We start from the raw sequence: 22570 nt of genomic DNA on the forward strand, positions 1-22570 counted from the left end.
AGAGCGTGAGTGAGCGAGTGTGAGAGTGGTGGGGAGGGGGGTGGAGGGGCAAATGGGAAGGATAAAAGATAGGATAGAGAACCTTAAGCAGACTCCTTGTTGAGCTTACAACCCAATGCCGGGCTCAATCTCCCAACCCCAAGATCATGACCTGAGCTGAAATCAAGAGTCTGACGCTTAAACAACTGAACCACCGAGGCACCCCTTAAATAATAACATTTAAAAAAACTTATTTTTTCTGATTTTTTGCCAGTACATAGAAATGCAGTTGATTTTTGTATATTGAGTGTAAATCTAGCAAACTTGCTAAACTTACCTTATATTTCTTATACTGTATCTGTAAATCCTCTTAGATTTTCTACAATCACATGCATATTGACTGTGAACAATAACAGTTTCAGTTCTTCCTTTCAAGTACTTATTTATTCATTCATTCATTCATTTTATTTATTTGTTTTACTGGCTAGAATTCCAATACAATGTTGAATAAAAGTATTCAACATAATAACATAATAACATCAATTCAATGTAATAAAAATATGTGATATTCTTATTTTGTTTCCTATCTTAAAGGGAGGCTTTCAATATTTTAAGTATAATGTTTAACGTAGGCTTTTTACTAATGTTTTATCGTATGAAAGAAGTTCCTTCTACTTCTAGTTACAAACACCTTTTCTGCATCTATTAAGCTTATGATACAATTAATTATTCTCCTTTATTCAATTAATTTGGTTATTTATACTGATTGCATTTCTAATATTAACTCAATGTTTAATTCATGAAATAAACCCAGTTTGGTCATCATGCATAATCTTTTGCATTAATATTGATATATTATCTATGTGCGAGGTAGGTTTTTAATTTCCTTTCTCATTATCTGCTTATAAGGTCTGAGTATCAAGATGACTCTGGCTTCAGAAAACAAGTTGATGTTTCCTCTTTTTGTCTTCTCTGAAAGATCTTGTGTAAGATTGACATACTGCATCCTTAAATGTTTGGTAGAAGCCTGGCTCTAGAATTTTCTTGCTAGTGTAGTGATCTATTGTCAAGTTGGCTAATCTTGTTCACATCTTCTACACTCTTGCTGATCACATATACACACACAATTTTTAAATCTGTTTGTTCTGTTACTGAGAGAGGTGTGTTAAAATATTCTGATTTTGAATTTTAGTTCTTTAGTTACATCAATTTATGCTTCATATATTTTGATGCTGTATAATTATACATAAATATTTTATATCTTCATGGTAAGTTAAAATGCTTATTATTATGAAGCATACATTTTATTTCTAATAATGCCTTTTACCTTAAAGTGTGTTTTCTCTAATGTTTATACCACTATCTTAGCAACCCTTTGGTAAGTGTTTGCATTTTTTTCATCCTTTTATTCTTTTTGCATCTCACATTTTATTTTATTTTTTTTAAGATTTTATTTATTTGACAGAGAGAGATAGCGAGAGCAGGAACACAAGCAGGGGAAGTAGCAGGAACACAAGCAGAGGGAGAAGCAGGCTTCCATGGAGCAGGGAGCCCAATGCTGGGCTCCATCCCAGGACCCTGGGATCATGACCTGAGCCGAAGGCAGACGACTGAGCCACCCAGGTGCCCAGCATCTCACATTTTAAATATCATGTTTGTAAACAGCACAACCTTTTGTCTTTTAATGAAGTATTTAGCTCTTCTACATGTAATGCAATTAATGATATATTTGTGCTTAAAAACCACCACTTTATGTAGTGCTTTCTGTTTATCTTGTATCTCCTTTCAGCCTTCATTTGGATTTTTTATTTTATTTTGCCCTTATATTAACTTGAAGGTTATATACTCTTTTACTATTTCTTTTTAACAATTTTCCTAATGATTAGAACTCATATGATTGACTTAGCAAAGTCTACCATTATTTAATAGATTCACCCTCTTCTGAGACAAGGGAAAGTCCTTAGAAAACTCAACACCTTCCTGACTTATATGCCATTCTTGTCAGGTATTTTAATTGTCTCTATATTTCACCCCAAGACATTATTATTATTTTTTATTTTATTATGTTATGTTAATCCTCATACATCATTAGTTTTAGATGAAGTGTTCCATGATTCATTGTTTGTGCATAACACCCAGTGCTCCATGCAGAATGTGCCCTCTTTAATACCCATCACCAGGCTAACCCATCCCCCCCAGCCCCCTCCCCTCTAGAACTCTCAGTTTGTTTCTCAGAGTCCATAGTCTCTCATGGTTCATCTCCCCCTCCGATTTCCCCTCCTTCAGTCTTCCCTTCCTGCTATCTTCTTTTATTATTATTATTATTATTATTGCTTTATACCGTCAGTATTCTTTTATATCCTCTTCCTCCATATTTGCCACTTTCACTGTCTTTCTTTCCTTCCTGCATCTTCAACCTTCTGAAATTATTTTACATCTATCTAGAGAACTCTTTTCAGTATTTCCTTTAAGTCAGGTCTGATAGCGAATTCTCTTAATTTTTGTTTGTATGAAAACATAATTTTGAAAGGATATTTTCATTGGATATATAATTCTAGTTTGGTAGTTATTTCCCATCAGCATTTTGAAAATGGCATTCAATTGTTTTCTGGCTTATTTATTTTTATTAAGATGTCACCTCTTGGAAAGCAGTTGAGTAGTTGTTCAAAAATATAGACATAGAATTACCATATAACCCAGCAATTCCACTCCTAGGTATATACCCAACGTAACTGAAAACAGGTATTCAAACAGACACTTGCACACCACTGTTCAGAGTAGCATCATTTGTAACGCCAAAAGGTGCAGACAACCTATGTATGTATCAAAAAATAGATGAATAAACAAAATGTGGTACACACTTACAATGAAATATTTTCACTCATGAAAATTAATGAAGTTCTGATGTATGCTACAGACTGGATAAACCTTGAAAGTATGCTAAGTAAAATAAGCCAGTCACAAAAAGACAAACATGGTATGATTCCATTTATATGGAATATTTGTAATGAGCAATTTTATAAAGACAGAAAGTACAGCAGACATTACCAGGGTTGGAGGAAGATGAGAATGGAGAGTTATTTTTTAATGGGTACAGAGTTTTGGTTCGAGATAATGAAAAGTTCTACAAATGAAAAGCAGTGAAGGTGGCACAGTATTATGAATGTCATTAATGTCCCTGAATTCTAGATTTAAAAATAGTTAAAACGGTAAATTGTATGTTATATATATTTTACAACAATGAAAAAAAATGTCAGCTCTCAGACCAGTTGTTGCACTTTTGTGCAATCCTTGTTTTTTTTCCCTGGCTGCTCTAAAATGTTCCCCTTGTTTTTAGTTTTCAGCTTTTTTTTTTTTTTTTTTTGCTTTGATGTAAAGTCTTATTTTTGCTCTTCTTGCCTATAGTTCCTAGCCACCCTGAAACTGGAGCGTCATGTCTTTATTAGCTTTGAAAAGTTCTTGGTCATTATCTCTTCAAACATGGTTTTTGTTCCTCTCTTCCTTTCCTTGCTTTCTGGGAATCTCCAAGAATCTGAGACGTCCCTAGATTTTCTAAGTCCCTCACACTTTACCTATTTCCCATCCTTTTCTCTCTCTAAACTTTATTTTGGATATTTTCTTTAATTTTACTAATTTTCATTTCAACCGTCTCCAAGTTTTCCATGCTTCATTCTGCATATTTTCTTGTAACATATATTCCACTTCACAAATTCTCAACATGATGTATCTGATCATTCAGTTCTTAATTTCAATTATATTTTCAATTCTAGAATATCAACTTGCTTTTTAATTTATAAAATTTCAATATTTTTTGAAGATTTATTTATTTATTTTAGAGAGAGAGTGAGAGTGGGGGGAGGGGCAGAGGGAGAGGAAAAGAATCTCATGCAGACTCCATGCTCAGCACAGAGCCGGACACAAGGCTTGATCCTTGGTCCCTGAGCCAAAACCAAGAGTGGATGCAGGGCTTGATCCCTTGTCCCTGAGATCATGACCTGAGCCAAAACCAAGAGTGGACGCTCAGCCAACTGACTGAGCCACCCAGGCACTCCTATAAATTTTAAATCTTTTATCCTCACGAAAAGTGTAATTGGATAAATAGAGCATGCCTGTTAACTCCAATATGTAAAAGTCCCTATGTAACTCTTCTACTGTTTCTATTGTTTTGTAATACATTTATTTTTTTTAATCCCTGTTGTCTTGCTCCATCACACAAAATTGTTGGTAAAAATAACTTGAGGCCTAGGATGCTGTTATCTTTCTCAAGAGATTTACAATGAATGACTCCAAGTTTCTGGGAATACTGGCAATCCAGGATCACCTCCAAATGACCACAGACATGATTTAAAGCTGGTGGATGTCCTTGGAAATGCTTATCTTCTTTATGGTTCTCATTTTCTTCTAAGCTGTAATGCTTGGTTCCCAGCCTGATGATGAACAAGTAGTTCACCACTGTCCCTGCTTGGTGGGCCCTGGATTCTCAGCTCTACACCTTTAAGGGCTTATTCTAGGCTGCAAAACCATGGGCCAGCCACTTCATTTCTACCCCTAGGGGAAAAGCAGCCCCATTACCTAGCCATTTCCCTAGTCCTCATCCCTCCCCCAGATCCCAGCCTGGTAATTCATCATTGTTAACTGTGAGATGCCCACATGCTTTTTTTAAATTCTTAAATAGCCTTTTAAGTTGTCCTAGAAGGTTGACTAAAATTGTCTAACGTATCAATACTAGATGACCAATTTAGACCCAATATTTCATATGCTTAGAGAAATTCTTTTCACACAAAACAAGAACCTCTTGGGTCAACCTCTGCTTTCAGAGGAATAAATTCTACATTTTTAGAATAAACCCTCCCAAAAACACAATGTAAATTTTTACTGTGAGCACTGTGTCATAGAAGGGACAAGTTGCGTGTCAACTACCATTAGTATCAAAAAAATCAGAGCTATTTGGCTCACAAATCAACTGATTGCCAAGAGTGAGGGTGAGGATGAAAATGTTCCAGAAAAGCCACTTAGGAAAACACTGCTTTTTCTTTTTATTATCTAATTAATTTTGCATATTTTATTTCCCAGCAGATATGCAGCAGCACAAGCTTCATTTTATCATCAGTCATTTAAAAGCATGGGTGAAAAGCAACCCGTAATAATTAGGTTCTGAGGCACTTGCTAGGAAAGCAGAAGAGCCATTTAATCCCATGTTCAACATCGGAGGTCCATCAGGGCTCTACAACAGCAACATATGGCCCCTTGGTGAGATCGAGCCCAAAGACTGTTTTGGTATGGCCTACAAACTATGAATGGCTTTTATATTTTTAAAGGACCATGCGCACACACACACACACACACACAAAGAAATCAAAGAAGCATATGTAATAGATATCATATATTATTTAACTGTTTACAGAAAAAGTTTACTGATCCCTATTCTATATCATCTTGTCAAGACTTACGAAGATTCTGAGAATTTTACCCTATTTGCAAGCTAACAGTTTAGCCTGCTATAGGTTCTTGGATGGTGGCAGAAGACATGAGACCCGACGGTCAGAAACAAAAGACTTTATTTTTCACAGTAATAGCAGTCAGAGATAATCAGCATTTGCATCAGTTCCCTAAGCCCCAATTCCCACAAGGTAACATGAAGAGAACCAGGTAAAACCTGCACATACAGTGTCTATGTTACAAGAGAGGGATTTAGGGAACCTGAGCCTGGGGAACCTGAACCTTCTGTAATGGGCAGTGAGCATACCTGCTCTCTGCTCCCAGGGAGACATTATCTCAATCTTCAAAGGCTGGTTGCTATACAAACATTAAAAAAAAAAAAAAAAAAAGTCTGCAACAAGGCAATGTCCAAAAGATCCATGGAGAATCGTCTCAATAAATCTAAACTTGTTATCTACAGCTACCACCTTTAGCTTTATCATTCCAAAAGTAGACCTGAGCCAGAAAAGTATTATTTTCAGTATTCTCTTTAAAAAGCAGAGGAAATAATATATAGAGAGAAATTTCTAAAGGCAGTTTAAAATCTTAACATTTAAAAACTATTTTCAGCTACTTTGAAATTTCTGATATTGAGAAAGGTTTATTTATTTTTGACATAATGCTTTATTGTATCTTTCTGGCACATGGATGTTTGTACACAAATATACACATTTTTTAAAAAACATACTCTATATAAAGTTTAACAAATTTATCAATTTTATTGGCTCAAATTAGAGCCAAGATCATTTTTTAAAATGTGCTGAAACAGGACATCAAAATATTCTCTGAATTAAACAATGGTCTCATTTAAAACTGATCCATTACAGAAGAATTTTCAAATCCTCGAGTGTTCTTCTATCTCCCTCATTAATTGCTTCATATCACCTTAATTTTTTTTATTTTATTATATTAATCACCATACATCATTAGTTTTTGATGTAGTGTTCCATGATTCATTGTGTGCATATAACACCTAGTGCTCCGTTCAGTAAGTGCCCTCTTTAATACCCATCACCAGGCAAACCCATCCCCCCACCCCCTCCCCTCTAGGAACCTCAGTTTGTTTCTCAGTGTCCATAGTCTCTCATTGTTCGTCTCCCCCTCCAATTTCCCCCCCTTCATTTTTCCCTTCCTACTACCTTTTTTTTTTTTTTTTTAACATATAATGTATTATTTGTTTCAGAGGTATAGGTCTGTGATTCACAAATGGCCGACACATGAAAAAGTGCTCAACATTGCTCGGCATCAGGGAAATCCAAATCAAAACCTCAATGAGATACCACCTCACGCCAGTCAGAATGGCTAAAATTAACAAGTCAGGAAACAACAGATGTTGTTGGGGATGTGGAGAAAGGGGAACCCTCCTACACTGTTGGTGGGAATGCAAGCTGGTGCAGCCACTCTGGAAAACTGTATGGAGGTTCCTCAAAAAGTTGAAAATAGAGCTACCATATGATCCAGCAATTGCACTACTGGGTATTTACCCCAAAGATACAAAAGTAGGGATCCGAAAGGGTACGTGCACCCCGATGTTTATAGCAGCAATATCCATAATAGCCAAACTGTGGAAAAAGCCAAGATGTCCATTGACAGATGAATGGATAAAGAAGATGTGACTGACACACACACACACACACGCACACACACACACAATGGAATATTATGCAGCCATCAAAAGGAATGAATTCTTGCCATTTGCAATGACGTGGATTGAACTGGAGGGTATTATGCTGAGCGAAATAAGTCAATCAGAGAAAGACATGTATCATATGATCTCACTGATACTAGAAAGATTTATTTCTGAAAGGGTCCAGTAACTGATAAATTATATTTACCTTCTAACTAACTTCTTAACTGAATCTTACATTTTCTTTAGTGGAGGCACAATTTAGTGTTCAGTTCAACTTTGAATACTACAGTCCAAAATGTTTCTTTAAAGGTATCCTAGAATTTAACGAGAAATATACATTTTAAACAAAGATACTTAAACATGTTAGGAACATTTTTAATGTATGATCTGACCGGTATTGTAGTTTTGTTTAATTTCTAGAACTGGAGCCAAATAAAGTAGCTTTCTCACTGCACTAGAAATGCAACAGTGTTTAAGTAAAAATTAAGATGCAGTTTAAAAAAAACTCTCAAAGTTTAACAAGGCTATAAACTAAATAGCATTTAAATATTTAACAAGAGGCATTTATTAAAAACAATAAGCTTTTGATATTCAGAATCTTTTAGAAAATCTTTAAATGACAGACCTGAGATAGTTACAATTCCCTCAGTCCAATATGAAACTTTCTTAACTTCTAAAACCAAAAGTATGAGGTCCAGTCTAAACTGGCCTGATGCTTCTATTAGCTTCTAGTAGGCCTGAGATGAAGAACTCTGGAGAAAGCAAGAATAGTTTGAGGCAATATGGAATCTCATGTTTCCAACTAGAACTCTGGTGGCTTTGAGTTTCTAGCCTATTTACTGAACAAAAGCCAAAGATAAGATTTGATGTCATACTAGCTAATTTTACAAAGTAATTTATAAAAGCTTTAAAATATATATGAAACAAGAACATAAGCTAAAAATGTCTTGCATGGCTGGTTCCTCCCCACTACTTATAACTGTTACTATTTATTTGAACTTGTTCAGTCTCTTAGTTTAATTTGGATTGAACTAGAAGTCATTTTGGCTTAGAACTGAGTCTAAGCTAGGTTCACATAGATTATTTCTATATATGCAAATAATAACTCATTTGGATGTCCTTAAGTGTTTTGAGGATCTTCATGTATCTGTTATCTTTTAAATACTCTATTATCTATTATAGGTTTCTAAAGCAAATATAAAGTCCATATAAATCAATTTCATTTATTACAAGCCAAAGTTTATCCATGAATAAATTGTTGTAAGAGATGCTGGAACTTCTGACAGTATTTGATACAGTGTTTCAGATGAAGTGAGCACATGAAAATGAAGGAAGGTTGGAGAGAGAAGGTTGTATTCTCTAACTTTTTAGGGTATATACTTTATGTCTGATAAGATGCTGTCCCTTACTAATAATACTTTCCTACCCATTGATTTTTAGGGCCACTGAAGGGAGAAGGAAAGAGTAGTCATTTAAATGTTAACCACATTTTTGTTTGATGACCAAAACTGATTAGCTTCATCATATTCATGATCTATAGCGGTTCCTAGAAGGATGTTCACACATACATCTTTGCAAAAAAGAAAAAAAAGGCTGAGCTATTTGTGAGCTAAATTTAGCTGTCTTTATAAATTGACAAAGCAAATCACAACACATGAAATAGGCTTCTAAGCAATTTGCAAGTTATGTACAACATGAAAATTGTAAGATTAAAGCCTATGTAGAAAAAAGTTATAAAGTGTAAAAATTAACCAAAATAGGAAAAGTATCTGCAACACATAATAGACAAAAATGTTAATTTCTTTAATTTGTAATAAGTTTTACAAATTACTCAGGGAAAAAATGCAACTATCCAACAGAAAAACAGGAAAAGGATACTAACAGGCAGTTGACAGAAAAAGGAAAACAAATGGAATCATGCTCAACTTCACTCATAATTAAATAAATGCAAAACGAATTATATTTTCAACTATCTGAACAGCAAAGTATTCTGACAATATACAGTGCTGACAAACAGTCATTGATTAGAAGGTAAATTAATACAGCTTTTTGGAGGGCAATTTTGCAGTATATATCAAAATTTAAAATGCTTATACACTATGAACCATAATTCTGTAATTACAAATGTACCCAATGAATAAGCTCTCAAATATTACAAGGTATATATATTCCAATGTATTTACGGATCCATCACTGGTAATAATAAAAACTTGGACATGACCTAAATATCCATTAATTAGTCTGCCTGGTTAAATAAATTATCATATACCCAACCAATGCAATATTATTACATTAATAATAATAATATATTAATATAACATATTATATATGACACATTATGTATTTTTATAGTGTATATTGATATATGTCATCCACATTGAGATACCTTTTAAAACTAATGACTGGAAAAGAATTGGTTTCCATCCTTTCTACATGGTATTTTAATTTTAAAATGAAATACAATACCATAACATTTGTTTTCCTCACTCAAGAAACTTAGCAAATATCTGAAGAGATCCTAAAGAACCTTAAAAATAATACCATTCTTGGTACAAACACTTTATTGGACAACAGTTTGTCCTCCATGGTTTGTCACCTTCCATAGATAGATGATGATCTACCAAACGTAAAGAACATACCCCGTGAACCAGCAATACCCTCCTAAATACAGAACCTACAAAAACTTACACGTACTCACCATGACATGTATACTAAATTGTTCATGGCAGCAATGGTCACAATAGCAAAAACAAAAACTACGTGGAAACCACCAAAATATTCATTAACAGCAGAATGGCTACATCAATTGGGGTATATCAATACAAGGTAATACTACAGTGTTGTGAAAATAAATGTACTACCACACATACAACATAGATCAACTCTTCAAACATAAGCCAAAATGAAGCAAGGCACAAAAAAAACCCTGCAGTATGAATCTATTCATATTTTGTTTAGGGATATATATGTATATAAAAAACCAAGGAAATGACCTCAGTCTATCTGGGAGTAGGATAAAAGGGTTGTGAGATGCAAGGGGCATACTTGGGGGCTTCTGGGGGCTGGGCAATGATACGTTTCGTGACTTCGATGGTGGCTTATACAGATATTTGCTTTGTAATTTTTATCAAGAGGTATATATATATCTTAAACACTTCCCAATATATATGTTACATATCATAATAAAATAAAACAAAGCAGTCAAAACTATTCTGCATCAAAACCATGTTTCACATAAACCAACACTGATTCCAAAGGATATCTTATTCTAGTCGGCAAGGAGTCAAAGGATTGTAGAATGAATTCTAAAGTTTGGGCATTTATAATCCAAAAATAAAGCACAGGGAGACTGAATGTGAAACTGTGTCTAAACCATCACAATAAAAATCAGTACCAGTACTAAGAATAGATTCTGTATTTACATGAGAAAATAGAATTTCTGATTCTTTCTTCATTATTACATCTTTAATATTCATTCCTAAGTCAGATATAGGTCATTCCTTTCCAAGAATATTATATTTCTTGATGAATTTATTTCATAAATTGCAAATCCTCTTAAACAATCATACTAACGTATCCTTTTTATCACTGCTCATATTCACCTAGCCTGCACAGAATCTGAGAGCTGAACAAGAGTACCATGCAGCATGTCCAGAGACTTAAAATCATCTAGTTAAGAAAAAAAACTCTTCTGAACTCATGCACAATACTCAAATATGGTGGTAGAGATGGTGAAGGAGGAAGAAGAAAAGATTTGAATTGCTACGGCATGCGTGCAGAGCCTGTGTGCATGCGCATGCGCACACACACACACACACACACACACACCATTTTATAAGGGGAAAACCCTTTTAAAATGTTAGCTATGTATTAATCTTGATGTTTCTAGATACATTTTCAGTTTCCATGTTCAACATAACTACCATTTTAATGCTAGTATTAGGATGTTTTATAACCCTTTAAAATGCATGTTTCTACCCACTGGCAGGACTCCTCATCATAGAAAATACCAGAACTCCATAGGTTTTGGCTGTCCACATGAATGCCCAGTAAAAGATATTTCCCAACCTGCTATGCATAGCCAAGTGCCTAAATCTTGGTCAACAGGATGCAAGTGTGCATGCGCATGCGTGTGTGTGTGTGTGTTGTGTGATGCTAAGAAAGTTGCTTGTTTTCTAATCTCTAGTTCCCCCTTCCCATTGACTGAAAACTACCAAGAAGTGAAGCAAGTACCTCTGACCCAGAGAATGAGAGCCTCCTTCCTGATGAGAAGGCAGAGCTGCCTGGCAAGCTTGAGACATAACATTTCCTGACTGCTGTCTGAGTAAAAGATATATGTCGATCTTATTTAAACATTGAAAGTTGAGGATACTGTTGAAGTATATTCTAACTTTAGAACCTAAATACTCAGTTAAATTATTTGTAGAAAATTGTTTCATACAAAATCATTGTCTCATACAAAAGCAAAAATAAATGTTACAAGAGTTAGGGGATTAAAAATAAAACCATAAATCGAAACATATACATATTAATTTTTTGTACATGAGCTTATAATGGCAAAGATCTGTCTAAACATTACATCAAAGGTAAAAATAAAGAAAAATACTGAAATACTTGACAGCAATACATTTTTTAAATAATTGAATGCTGTCACTACATGAACAAAACTACAATGCAACTGACAAATGGAAGAGAACCAATTCAGTTTAAGGTTTATACATGTGGTACATAAAAAGCTCTTAAAATTGATAAGCAAAAGATAGAAAAATGGCAAAGAACGTTGTATAAATACTGATTCTTGTTACAAGCCATAGGAACCAACTATGGTCAACTTAAAGTGAATTACTGGGAAATATGAGAAAGTTAAAAGGAAGAACCGGATGCAGAAAGGACAAGAGAAGTAGTTCCAGAGGGTTTTGGTAGCATGAATTACTATACAGGTTTCTATGAGTGCTGTCACCAGAATAAATGGGCAGGTTCCTGGAAGCAGACAGAGGTGAAAGATGGCATACAGAAGGTTGGCTGGGAAGTACTCTCAGGAGATACACCCATAAGGAAATGGGGAAGGCAGGACTGGGCAGAGGGAGAAGCAGACTCACAGGGAGGATGCAGATGAAGCCTCTGCCAGTCCCCAGGCAAGGCAGTTCTCTAGTGAGGGAAGCAGTGAGGAATGAGCAGCTAATAGCCCCAGCAACTGGACTTATTTTCTGACTTTGCATCACACCACTCAAAATTCAAAACTCTTGGGAGAGCCAGATGGCACATTTGTTAATGTGCTCTCAATTTGGCTGGGGTAGGCAAGGTCCTTGAATATTATATCCTTCAAAACTGCACATAAGGTCATTCCCATACCCCACCAAAAAACACATGTATGCCATTACCAGAACAAGGCAGAATGGAAGCCAGACTTTCAGGATACAGCAACAGTCTACTACAGACATCAATAGGCAATTGATATATATATATAAATGATTTATATTATTAATAAATTTTAAAAAGTTCACCCCCACCGGCAATCAAGGATTGAAAATTAAACCATTTTTTTACTAATCAGATTGACAAAGATAAGAAGATCCTTCTCAGAATTTGTAAGGGTGGTGGAAGACAAGCACTGAAGTACAATGCTGATAGAAGAATACATTGATATAAGCTTTAGAAAATCAATTTTGCAATGTATGCCAGAAGTTTTAACAATACACATACCTTGCAATTTCACTTCTAGGAATTTATCCTAAGGAAATAATCAGTTATGAAGAAAGACATATGCACAAAGCAATTCAGCATTGCTTGTTTTATTTGTAAAGGAAGGAAATAAACTAAACATTCAAAAAATAGGATAGATTCAGTAACTTACGATAAACCAAATGATGCCATATTATGAAGACATTAGGAATCATGCAGTTGCAAGATATTTATATATACAGAAAGATGTTCATGTTAGTGGTAAGTTTTAACAATTACAAAAGATAAAAAAAATTGTTTAAAACCAAAAGGTAAATGTTATTTTAGGATGATGGCATTATATTTCCCTTTTATTTTTCCTAGGACTTCTGTATTAAATATAGATTACTTTTATAATTAGAAAAATATCTAATTAATGGACCTCATAAATATGAACTTTTTAATTTATATTCTAGAATTTCAGGTCTTTGGAAATTGGTAGAGAAAGAATTAGACTTTTAGTGAAAATTTCTTAAAAATTTAAAAACAGTTTTTAATCCAAGAGTTGACTTTTGGGGCCAGATCTGAAGTCTGATGTGATAAGCCCAGTTTTAAGTAAAAACAATTACTTGTACTGTAAAAATCTGTCTTTACCTTTACAATCATCAGTTGTTGTTTTTTTTAATTGGAATATTGTACCTAATAGTTTTGGCCCACATTTAAAGGCAGATTAAATTGCCTGGAAAGGGCCCAGAGGAAAGTAATAAAAATAATTATGTATTTAGAAATTGGGCTCTATAATGACATGTAAGAGGAAATCATTTAGAAACTAAAACAAAAAGTAACCTTACATCTTATGGGTTACCATAACCTAGACTAGGACAAGAAGCACGAATTTGAATTATTAGAATAATTTAGCCATTAGGAAGAATGTCCTATTCTTAAATAAGCATTTGAGTGTTTATTACATGTCTAATACTATGGCTTTAAGAGCTTGTAATCGTTATAATGTGTTACTAAAGAAAAAAATGTTTTTTACAGGGGCGCCTGGCTGGCTCAGTGGATGGACCATGCGACCCTTGATCTCAAGGGTTCTGAGGTCGAGCCCCGTGCTGGATGTAAAAAGCAATGTTTTTTTTTTTTTTAAAGTGTCAATGGTAGAATAATTATTCTATTTTTCAAAGTAGTGGCTTACTTCATAATCCTTAAGATCTCTTCCATATTTACGGTTTTTTGTATTTCAGGCATCTTAAACAATTATAAAAACATACCTCAACTGTACTTACAGTTTTTGAAAGTGAAAAACGGATTAATCATTAATGAATATAATAGAGAATAGAAAATTAGAGATTTTTCATGAATAGTGAATTTAGTTATGGGATACATTGCAATATTTGACTCCATAAAGGGGTGGGGCAGTTAAACTATTAGGATGTGTATTTTTTAAGTGTTGGCATGTTATGTTGTTAACCTCTATTTTTTTGGAAAGTATAGTAAATACAGTGAATACAGACAAAACATTACTATACCATACTTTAGCATGTAACATACATTTAGTATATAATGGTTTTAGTAACAAACCACTAATTTTAAAAGGGCCCAGTAAAAAGAGTAAGTGGCTTAAAGGTGAACATGGAACAAATCTTCAATCTAGGGTATTGTTTCATCTTCCAAATAAGTGGCAGGAAAATGATGCTAACAACTGCTTTAAAAAAATTACAAACTCTGTAATAGAAAAAAGGAGCTTACATACTAATCAAAAAATCACTTAAATCCCTCTCAAAAACAAAACAGAAAGCAAAATTTAAAAACTAAATAGGACATACCCACAAAAAAGATACAACTTAAAAGTCTTGACTGAGTATTGTTTCTTTTTTTTAATAAAATATTTAATGTTTGTATATATGAGGACTTAACATGTGTCTGGTACTGTTCTAAGCACATTACAGGTAGTAAGTGATATAATCCTCCTAAGTCTATGAGGTAGCTACCATTATTATCCCTAATTTACACAGGAGCAAACTGAGGCACAGAGGTCACACTAGCCCAAGTCACATGACTAGGAGCCAGGGAAGCTAAGATTCAAATCCAAGTAGTCTGGCCAAGGAGACCATGACTATAACCACTAAGCTATTTTGTGAAAGTATTTGCTTCATGTATTAATATTTGACAACAATTTTGAACTTCAAAGTTTGCAAATGTTCACAGCCTACAGAGTTATAAGTATTAAATCTGTGCAGACAGAAAATAATTTTTTTTAAATATTTTATTTATTTATTTGAGAGAGAGAGAATGAGAGAGAGCACATGAGAGCGGGGAGGGTCAGAGGGAGAAGCAGATTCCCTGCCGAGCAGGGAGCCCGATGCGGGACTCGATCCAGGGACTCCAGGATCATGACCTGAGCCGAAGGCAGTCGCTTAACCAACTGAGCCACCCAGGCGCCCGAAAATAATTTTCTAGTACAAAATTGGAGTGAAAAAGATTTCCTTGACTAGCTTTATTACAAATACATGCATAAGTGGAAGTGGGGAATGAAAAGAGATTGAGACTACGTTTATTTTAAATGTGTTTGCTATGAATGTACTGCTTGGATAAGATTTAAATTTGATAAAACACTGAGCTGTCTTTTTTGAAAGCTGTAACTTACAAATATAAATTTTTAAAGAAGAATGTGATTGAGACTTGAGTAAGAAAACAAAATTATGACATTTACAGCATAAACAAGCTTCTCTAGGGTAACTTTTTTTCCATGATAGGATAATAACTTTATTTGTCGGGGCGCCTGGGTGGCTCAGTTGTTAAGCGTCTGCCTTCGGCTCAGGTCATGATCCCAGGGTCCTGGGATCGAGCCCCGCATCGGGCTCCCTGCTCCGCGGGAAGCCTGCTTCTCCCTCTCCCACTCCCCCTGCTTGTGTTCCCTCTCTCGCTGTGTCTCTCTCTGTCAAATAAATAAATAAAATCTTTAAAAAAATAACTTTATTTGTCAAGAAAAAATACCATTGATCTAATCTGTATGCAGAATGCCAGCTAGTAAAAAAGGAAAACCATAACCAGGTGGAATATGAGCACACACAGCACATCCAAGTACAACTCACCGTAAAACAACAACAACAACAACAACAACAAAACCCCAAATGCTGATTTTAAAGTCTCCACATGGTTTTGTACCTCACTTGTTCTAAATCTGCAGATATGAAGAGTTGTAGATCTAAACATAATCTATGTCTCCTTTCAGGATTTTTAGTATTTGTTAACTGAGAGGCTTGGAATAACAACCTAAGTCCCCTCTAGTCCTAAAATTCTAAGTACATTCAATACATGCTAGTAAATGCATTGACACATACAATGCCACAGGCTGACTTTTTGGCAAAAGGGGAAAGTAAGCAAAATGATGGGGGTACTCCATCATGGCACGGACAACTAGTCTGTTTTCCTCAAGGTTAGTCTCTAAATTGACACATGGTAAACCTGATCACCAACTGTTTGCTGACAGTGAAATAACAGAGACCTCTCCTGACAGTGTCTCTAAAAGTTTCACATGCACATTTTGATTCTATCTCCTGGAACCCTTGCTCCTCCCCATTATCCTCCCATTGTGTTGGCTAATATAGGTTACTACATTCAATATATTATCACTTTTCATCTTTTTCCATCTCTTGGGCCAATTTAACTCAGCTGATCTTACTTCAAAAATGACTTCATCTGGTTCCCCTTTCATCTCTCAGGCCACTCCTTCTTTTATCTAGTTTTTACATGTTGGAATTACACAAAGCTGGACTCTAGACCTTCTTTGAACTCTATACCTATGCTGTTCAATATGGCAGCCACTAGCTCATGGGACTATTTAATAAACTCAAGAAAATAAAATTATATATTCAGTTCCTCAGTTGCACTAGGCATTTCAAGTGCTCAATAGCCACAAGTGGCTCATGGTTATTATACAGGACATCATTAATATAGAATATTCCCACCACTGCAGAAAGTTCTATTGTACAGTGCTGCTCTATACCATCCCCCTGAGTGATCTTACTCATGTCCATGGTGTCAGTTATCTGTTTGCAGAAGACTCACACATTTGTACTCTGTCATACAAACTTCTCCTTCGAGCCCAAGACCCATGTAGCCAGTTTCTTAACTTTTCCATTTGGATGTCTCAAAAGTACCTCAAGCCCAATATGCTCTAGACCAAATTTCTCATATTCATCTCCAAACCTAGTTTTGGAATGTTCTTTCTCTCACCAATGTTACCATCATCTAACCCCAGGTAAACAAGTTAGAAAATTCATCCTTTATTCTCCTTCATTCCTTCAATCCATTTCCAAGTCCTTTGAGTTACCTCTGAAGTATCTCTCAAATTTTTCCCTTTCCTCATCTCCTGTGAATCCCCCACAATGCAGAGTTTGATTAGTGGAGCAATCTCCCTGAATTCAAATCCTGATTTGGGCTGAGTGACCTTGGAGAAGTTACTTAATCTTTTTTCCTTGACCAAGTTTTTCATCCGTAAAGCGGGGGTAATGCTATGATTTTCTTCACGGTGTTGTTGTAAGACTTAAATAAGATTATGAATGCAGAGTTTAGCACCGAATCCAGGACATAAATTCCATATAAATGTTAGCTACTAGTTATTCCATATAAATGTTAGCTACTAGCTATTATCCCAAGCCTAGATTACTGAAATTGTATCCTGTCTTTCTTATTCTTGCTCCTCTCCAATCTTCTGCCCACAATATAACTAGAGAGACTTTTAGTGAAGTTAAATCTGATCATGTCCCCCTCTATCTCCCTGAAAACCCATTAGTGGTTGTATAAGATGATTTTAGAATAGATAGATTCATCTCCTATCTCTCTGGTCCCTTGAGCTCTATGCTTTAACCAAACTGGCTGCAAGCTCCTTAGCCAGGCCATGTTCAGTCCATGAGGGCTTTTGTTCACAATATTACCCTTTTTTGAACTGCCCCCTCCTCCCCGCCCCTGGAAGTTATCATCCTTCAGACCTCAGCTGAAAAGTCATTTCCTCCCTCACTAAGTCTGGTCCCTCTATTTTGCATTCTCATTGTACCATGTTCCAGTCTGTCCTAGAACGTCTCAGTTTTTAACTACCCATTTATATGAGTGACTACTATTTATTACTACACATGTATTTGTTTCCTCCAACAGACATCTCAGACTGAGTTCCTGATATGCCTCCTACCCAAGCCTGCTCCATTCAGCATCTCCTCCACCTCAGAAAATAGCAACACTATTCTTTCAGTTACTCAAGCCAAAACCCTTGGATTCTCCTTTACACTCCACAACTATCAGAAAATCCTATTGCCTCCCTAGAATTCAACCATTTCTCCCCTCGCCCCCTGGCCCCTTTTCACTGCTACCCATCCTGGTCAAAGCCGTATCATCGCTTCCTGGATTGCTGAGTTGCCTCTTGACACATCTCCTTGTTTCTTTCTTTAGCCCCACCATTTAGATTCTTGTGTATTTACAAGGCAGTTAGATTGATGCTTTAAGTATATGTCAAATCATGTCTTTCCTCTACTCACTCTCTTAATAACTTGCCATCTGCTAAGGAGTTAAGTGATCTTGCCACCCAAATCCATATGTGGAAGCCCTAACTTTTCCATGTGACTACATTGGAGATAGTGCCTTTTGGAGAATAAGATTAAATGAGGTCATAAAGGTGGAGCACTGACCCGACACAACTGGTTCCCTTATAAGAAGAGACACCAGATTTCTCTCTCCACCATGTGAGGACACAGTGTTAAGACAGCTGCCTGCCTGCCAGGAAGAAAGCCCTTACCAGAAGCTGACCATGCTCGCGCCCTGCTTAAGACTTTTCAGCTTCCAGGACTGTAAGGAAATACATTTCTATTATTTAAACAACTCAGTCTATGGTATTGTGTTAGGACAGTCCAAACTAATATACCATCTCACTCAAATTAAAAACCAAAGTCCTTTCAAAAGCCAAAGGGGTCCATTCTGGTCTCTTATGCCCCCGATCCCTAAACTCTTACATAATTTCCCTTGATTCTCCGCATCCCTTAAGCAGGCCTATAGGCCCCACTGGCCTATATGCAATTCCAAGAACAAGTCAGGTATGCTCTCTCACCTTGCAGTTTTTGTTTTTCTTCTGCTTGGAACACTATTTTCCCAAATATACATCTCTCTCACTACCTCACTCAAATGTCACCTTCTCAGTTTCCATGACAGATTTTGCCACCTCCATCTCACACACATATCCCATTCTCCTCCCTTCGCGTGCACCACTAGCAACGCTATCTATTGTATCCATTTAACTTTATTGCCTCTCTCTCCCCAGCTAGACTGTGATTTCCATGAGGGAGGCGACTGTCTGCTTTGCTCATTGCCATATCCCCAAGCTACAGAGCACCTCATGGTAAGTGCTTACCGTTTGTTCAGCTCAATGAATGTTGAATTTCAACAGCTACCAAATTAGCTACGGTACCACACAGATCAGCTACTGAGGCAGCAATGCCCCAGTAGCAACTGTACTGCCCAAAGGGCCACCTGATTTTTCTGGCCTCTCCTGGTTTTCTCCTATCACTAAAGCTGAAGAGGAACTTTAAAAACCGTGGCTACATGATCGGAGCGTGATTCCTTCCTCTCTCCATTTTTACAACAGAAATAATAAATTTAGACGAAAAGTCGCCAAGGTCGACTAAGATCATGGGTATCACAATTTTTTGATAATTGTCTGGCTGCAACTTTCTTCACAGCATTTCCAAATAATTCTGCGAACTCTAGGGCTCTTGGGTCATATTTCCAGGGTTCAACCAAGGAGGGTGCTTATCCCCAGAAATAAAATTTTAAAATACATAAATACAAATAAATAAAAGACGAGTGAGTGATGGAAGAAACAGTTCGTTGTCGTTATCTGCTTTTATGTGGAGCTGTGGGTAGAATTTAGTTTAAAAAGAGATTCTGCTGCTGGGCGCCTGGGTGGCTCAGTTGGTTAAGCGACTGCCTTCGGCTCGGGTCGTGATCCTGGAGTCCCGGGATCGAGTCCTGCATCGGGCTCCCTGCTCAGCGGGGGGTCTGCTTCTCCCTCTGACCCTCCCCCCTCTCATGCTGTTTCTCTCTCGCTCGCTCTCTAATAAATAAATAAATAAAATCTTAAAAAAAAAAAAAAGAAAAATAGATTCTGCTGCTAAGAAAGTTGCAAAATCACTATATCCCCCCACATTTCACAGAAGAGAAAACAGGCCTGCAGAGGAGAGGAGGAAAACAGGAATTCTTCACAACCTAAACCACGCCGAAAGTTCCCGGTTAGTGCTCCACAGCTAGTCATGGCTCTACGGTTAGTTACCGCTGTGCATTCGCTTCCGAGCTGAGCTTCCCATCGTTTTTGGAAATGCCTCAAGCTAAGAATCGTCTTGAAACGACACGGTATCGCAACTTAGCTCCCTTCTCACCTTCAAACATCACAGCTTTTAAAATACAGGTGTCATCGAAGTGTGGACACACCCACTGCATCTCCACGGGAGTGTTTCTGGTTATGCAAATCTAACGCGGCCAGGCGGGGAGTCGACCGCTTCAAAGGCGGCTCAGAGGAAATCCTGCCTCCCCCTAGGCTCAGGCCTCGAGTAAGGGCGGGCAGTCGCGGCCGGCCGGAGCCGCGAGCCGACCTCGCCCGGGGGCGCACCTCGCCGGCAACTCCGGAAGCACCTGCGGGCCCGACGGGAAAATCCCCGGCAGCACCCACCGGAGCGGGGGGCGACCGGCAGCTTTAGCACCGCCTCGGGTACCACACGCCTGAGGTGAAGCGGCCCTGTAGCCCTGCAGCATCTCGCGAGATCTCGCCGGCTCAGCCCAAGTGCTGCGAGCTCAGAACTTAAAAAAAAAAAAAAAAATTAAAAAAAAAAAAGGAAAAAGAGAAGAGAGAGATTGGAGGGAGAGAGAGAGCGAGAGCTCCTGAAGCCTCCGCGGTGGTGGCAACTGCCGCGGGCGCAGCAGCAGTCGGCGTGCGCCGAGGCAGGACTCCGGCGCCCGTTCGCCCGCCGGGCTGGGCGCCGTCCGCGGCGGGCTCTGCCGAGGCCTGGGCCGCCGGCCCACTGACGTGCAGCCCCAGGGGCGGGGAGAGAGGGCGGCGGCCGGGGGGCCCTCTCCTCTTCGCCGCAAAGGGGGCGGGGGAAGGAGGTGGAGGGGTGGGAGGAGGGCGACGGAAGAGGAGGTAGCGGCGCGGAGATCCCGGCGACGGCGGTGAGGCGGCACGGCGCCGCGCCTGCTCCCTGCTCGCGCTGCTCGCGCTGCTCGCGCTGCCCGAGGCCCGGCGCGGACTGGACGGACGCGATCCTCGCGCACGCAGCTCCAGCGTGGGGTCTGGCAGAAGCCCGGGAGGGCCGGCCCGCCGAGGGAGCGTCTGCCGCGCGACACTGCGGGACCGCGGGTGGGCGGGCTGAGGGGCGGAGGAGCCGCCGACCCCGCCTCCCGCGTGCTGCTGCCGGAGCCGCCACCGCTGCGGCCCCGCGGAGGCTTTAAACAGCGGGGCCCGCCCCGCGCCCACTGCACTCGCGCGCCGACTCGGCTGCCGGCCGTGTTTGTGCCGGTCCGGGCTCGCGGCGGCGGCGGCGGCGGCGGCGGGCGGAGGGGCGAGCGATTCCGTCACCTGGCGTTGCGGCCGCGGGCACCGCCGGCGGAGGGCGTGCAGCCCGCGACGTCCGCCAGGCTCTCGGAGTCCGCCGGGGGTCGGGCGGCGATGGAACCGGGGCCCACGGCGCCCTCCTCCGGCGCCCCGAGGCTGGCCGGGGTCGGGGAGACGCCGCCAGCTGCCGCGCTGGCCGCCGCCGGGGTGGACCTGCCCGGCACGGCCGTGCCCTCAGTGTCGGAGGATGCTGCGGCCGCGAGCCGGGGCGGTGGCGGGGTCCGCGGTGAGGGCGCCGCGGCGGCCGGGGACGGACTGGGCAGACCCTTGGGGCCCACCCCGAGCCAGAGCCGCTTCCAGGTGGACCTCGTTTCCGAGAACGCGGGGCGGACTGCGGCGGCTGGGGCCGGGGCCGGGGCCGGGGCCGGGCCTGGGGGTAAGGAGACCCCAGCGGACGGGAAAGCTAGCGGCGAAAGCGGGCCAGGCAAGGGCAGCGAGGAAGCCAAGGGCCGCTTCCGCGTGAACTTCGTGGACCCGGCTGCCTCCTCATCTGCTGACGAGAGCCTGTCGGATGCGGCGGGGGTCGGAGGCGACGGGCCCAACGTGAGCTTCCAGAACGGCGGGGACACGGTGCTGAGCGAGGGCAGCAGCCTGCACTCGGGAGGCGGCGGCGGCAGTGGGCACCACCAGCACTACTACTATGATACCCACACCAACACTTACTACCTGCGCACCTTTGGCCACAACACCATGGACGCCGTGCCCAGGATCGATCACTACCGGCACACCGCAGCGCAGCTGGGCGAGAAGCTACTCCGGCCCAGCCTGGCTGAGCTCCACGATGAGCTGGAAAAGGTGAGCTCTCCCAGCCCTCCCTCATTCCCAAGCGCTGGTCCTCCGGTCCTCGCTGACCGCGGGATGTGGCCGCCGGCTCGCCACGGGTGAGGTGGCGGGAATGGACGAGCGCGACCCGTGGCATCTCTGCAGCCAGCTGTCAAGGGTGGGATTGCGGAGGAATGTAACTTAATCTCTTAGAAGTTTGCAGCGGGTTAAGCTAGTTAGGTAATAGAAGAGAGGCTGCATTTAACAATCTTCACCATCCACTTGTGTATCTGGTGTACGTTCTCTTTCTCACCCACGCTTAACAGTCTTACCATCCCTCTGGATGATAGTTGTGCTTGTGGGCCCCGAGAAGGGAGTGTGCGGGAGGTTTAGGTGAGCATGGCTCT

General features: G+C 39.7%; 1 protein-coding gene and 1 long non-coding RNA gene across 7 annotated transcripts in view; one reads left to right on the top strand and one right to left on the bottom strand.

Annotated features, from left to right (window-relative positions):
• Nucleotides 1-20954, bottom strand: part of LOC123855951 (uncharacterized) — a 130830-nt gene extending 109876 nt beyond the window's left edge. For all 5 annotated transcript variants that reach the window (XR_010412989.1, XR_010412992.1, XR_010412988.1 and 2 more), the window contains exon 1: nt 20173-20954. This is a non-coding gene — a long non-coding RNA (uncharacterized LOC123855951). The remainder of the gene's footprint in view (nt 1-20172) is intronic.
• A 178-nt stretch (nt 20955-21132) lies between these two features.
• Nucleotides 21133-22570, top strand: part of SLC12A2 (solute carrier family 12 member 2) — a 106284-nt gene continuing 104846 nt past the window's right edge. For both annotated transcript variants that reach the window (XM_045892066.3, XM_045892070.3), the window contains exon 1: nt 21133-22196. In XM_045892066.3, the coding sequence (XP_045748022.2) occupies nt 21456-22196 (741 nt within the window). In that variant the 5' untranslated portion in view covers nt 21133-21455. The remainder of the gene's footprint in view (nt 22197-22570) is intronic.

The sequence above is a fragment of the Mirounga angustirostris genome, unplaced genomic scaffold (assembly GCF_029215605.1).
Source record: "Mirounga angustirostris isolate CCGP_5_RB_7025 unplaced genomic scaffold, mMirAng1.0.hap1 SCAF_7, whole genome shotgun sequence".
In the NCBI taxonomy this organism is placed as follows: Eukaryota; Metazoa; Chordata; class Mammalia; order Carnivora; family Phocidae; genus Mirounga; species Mirounga angustirostris.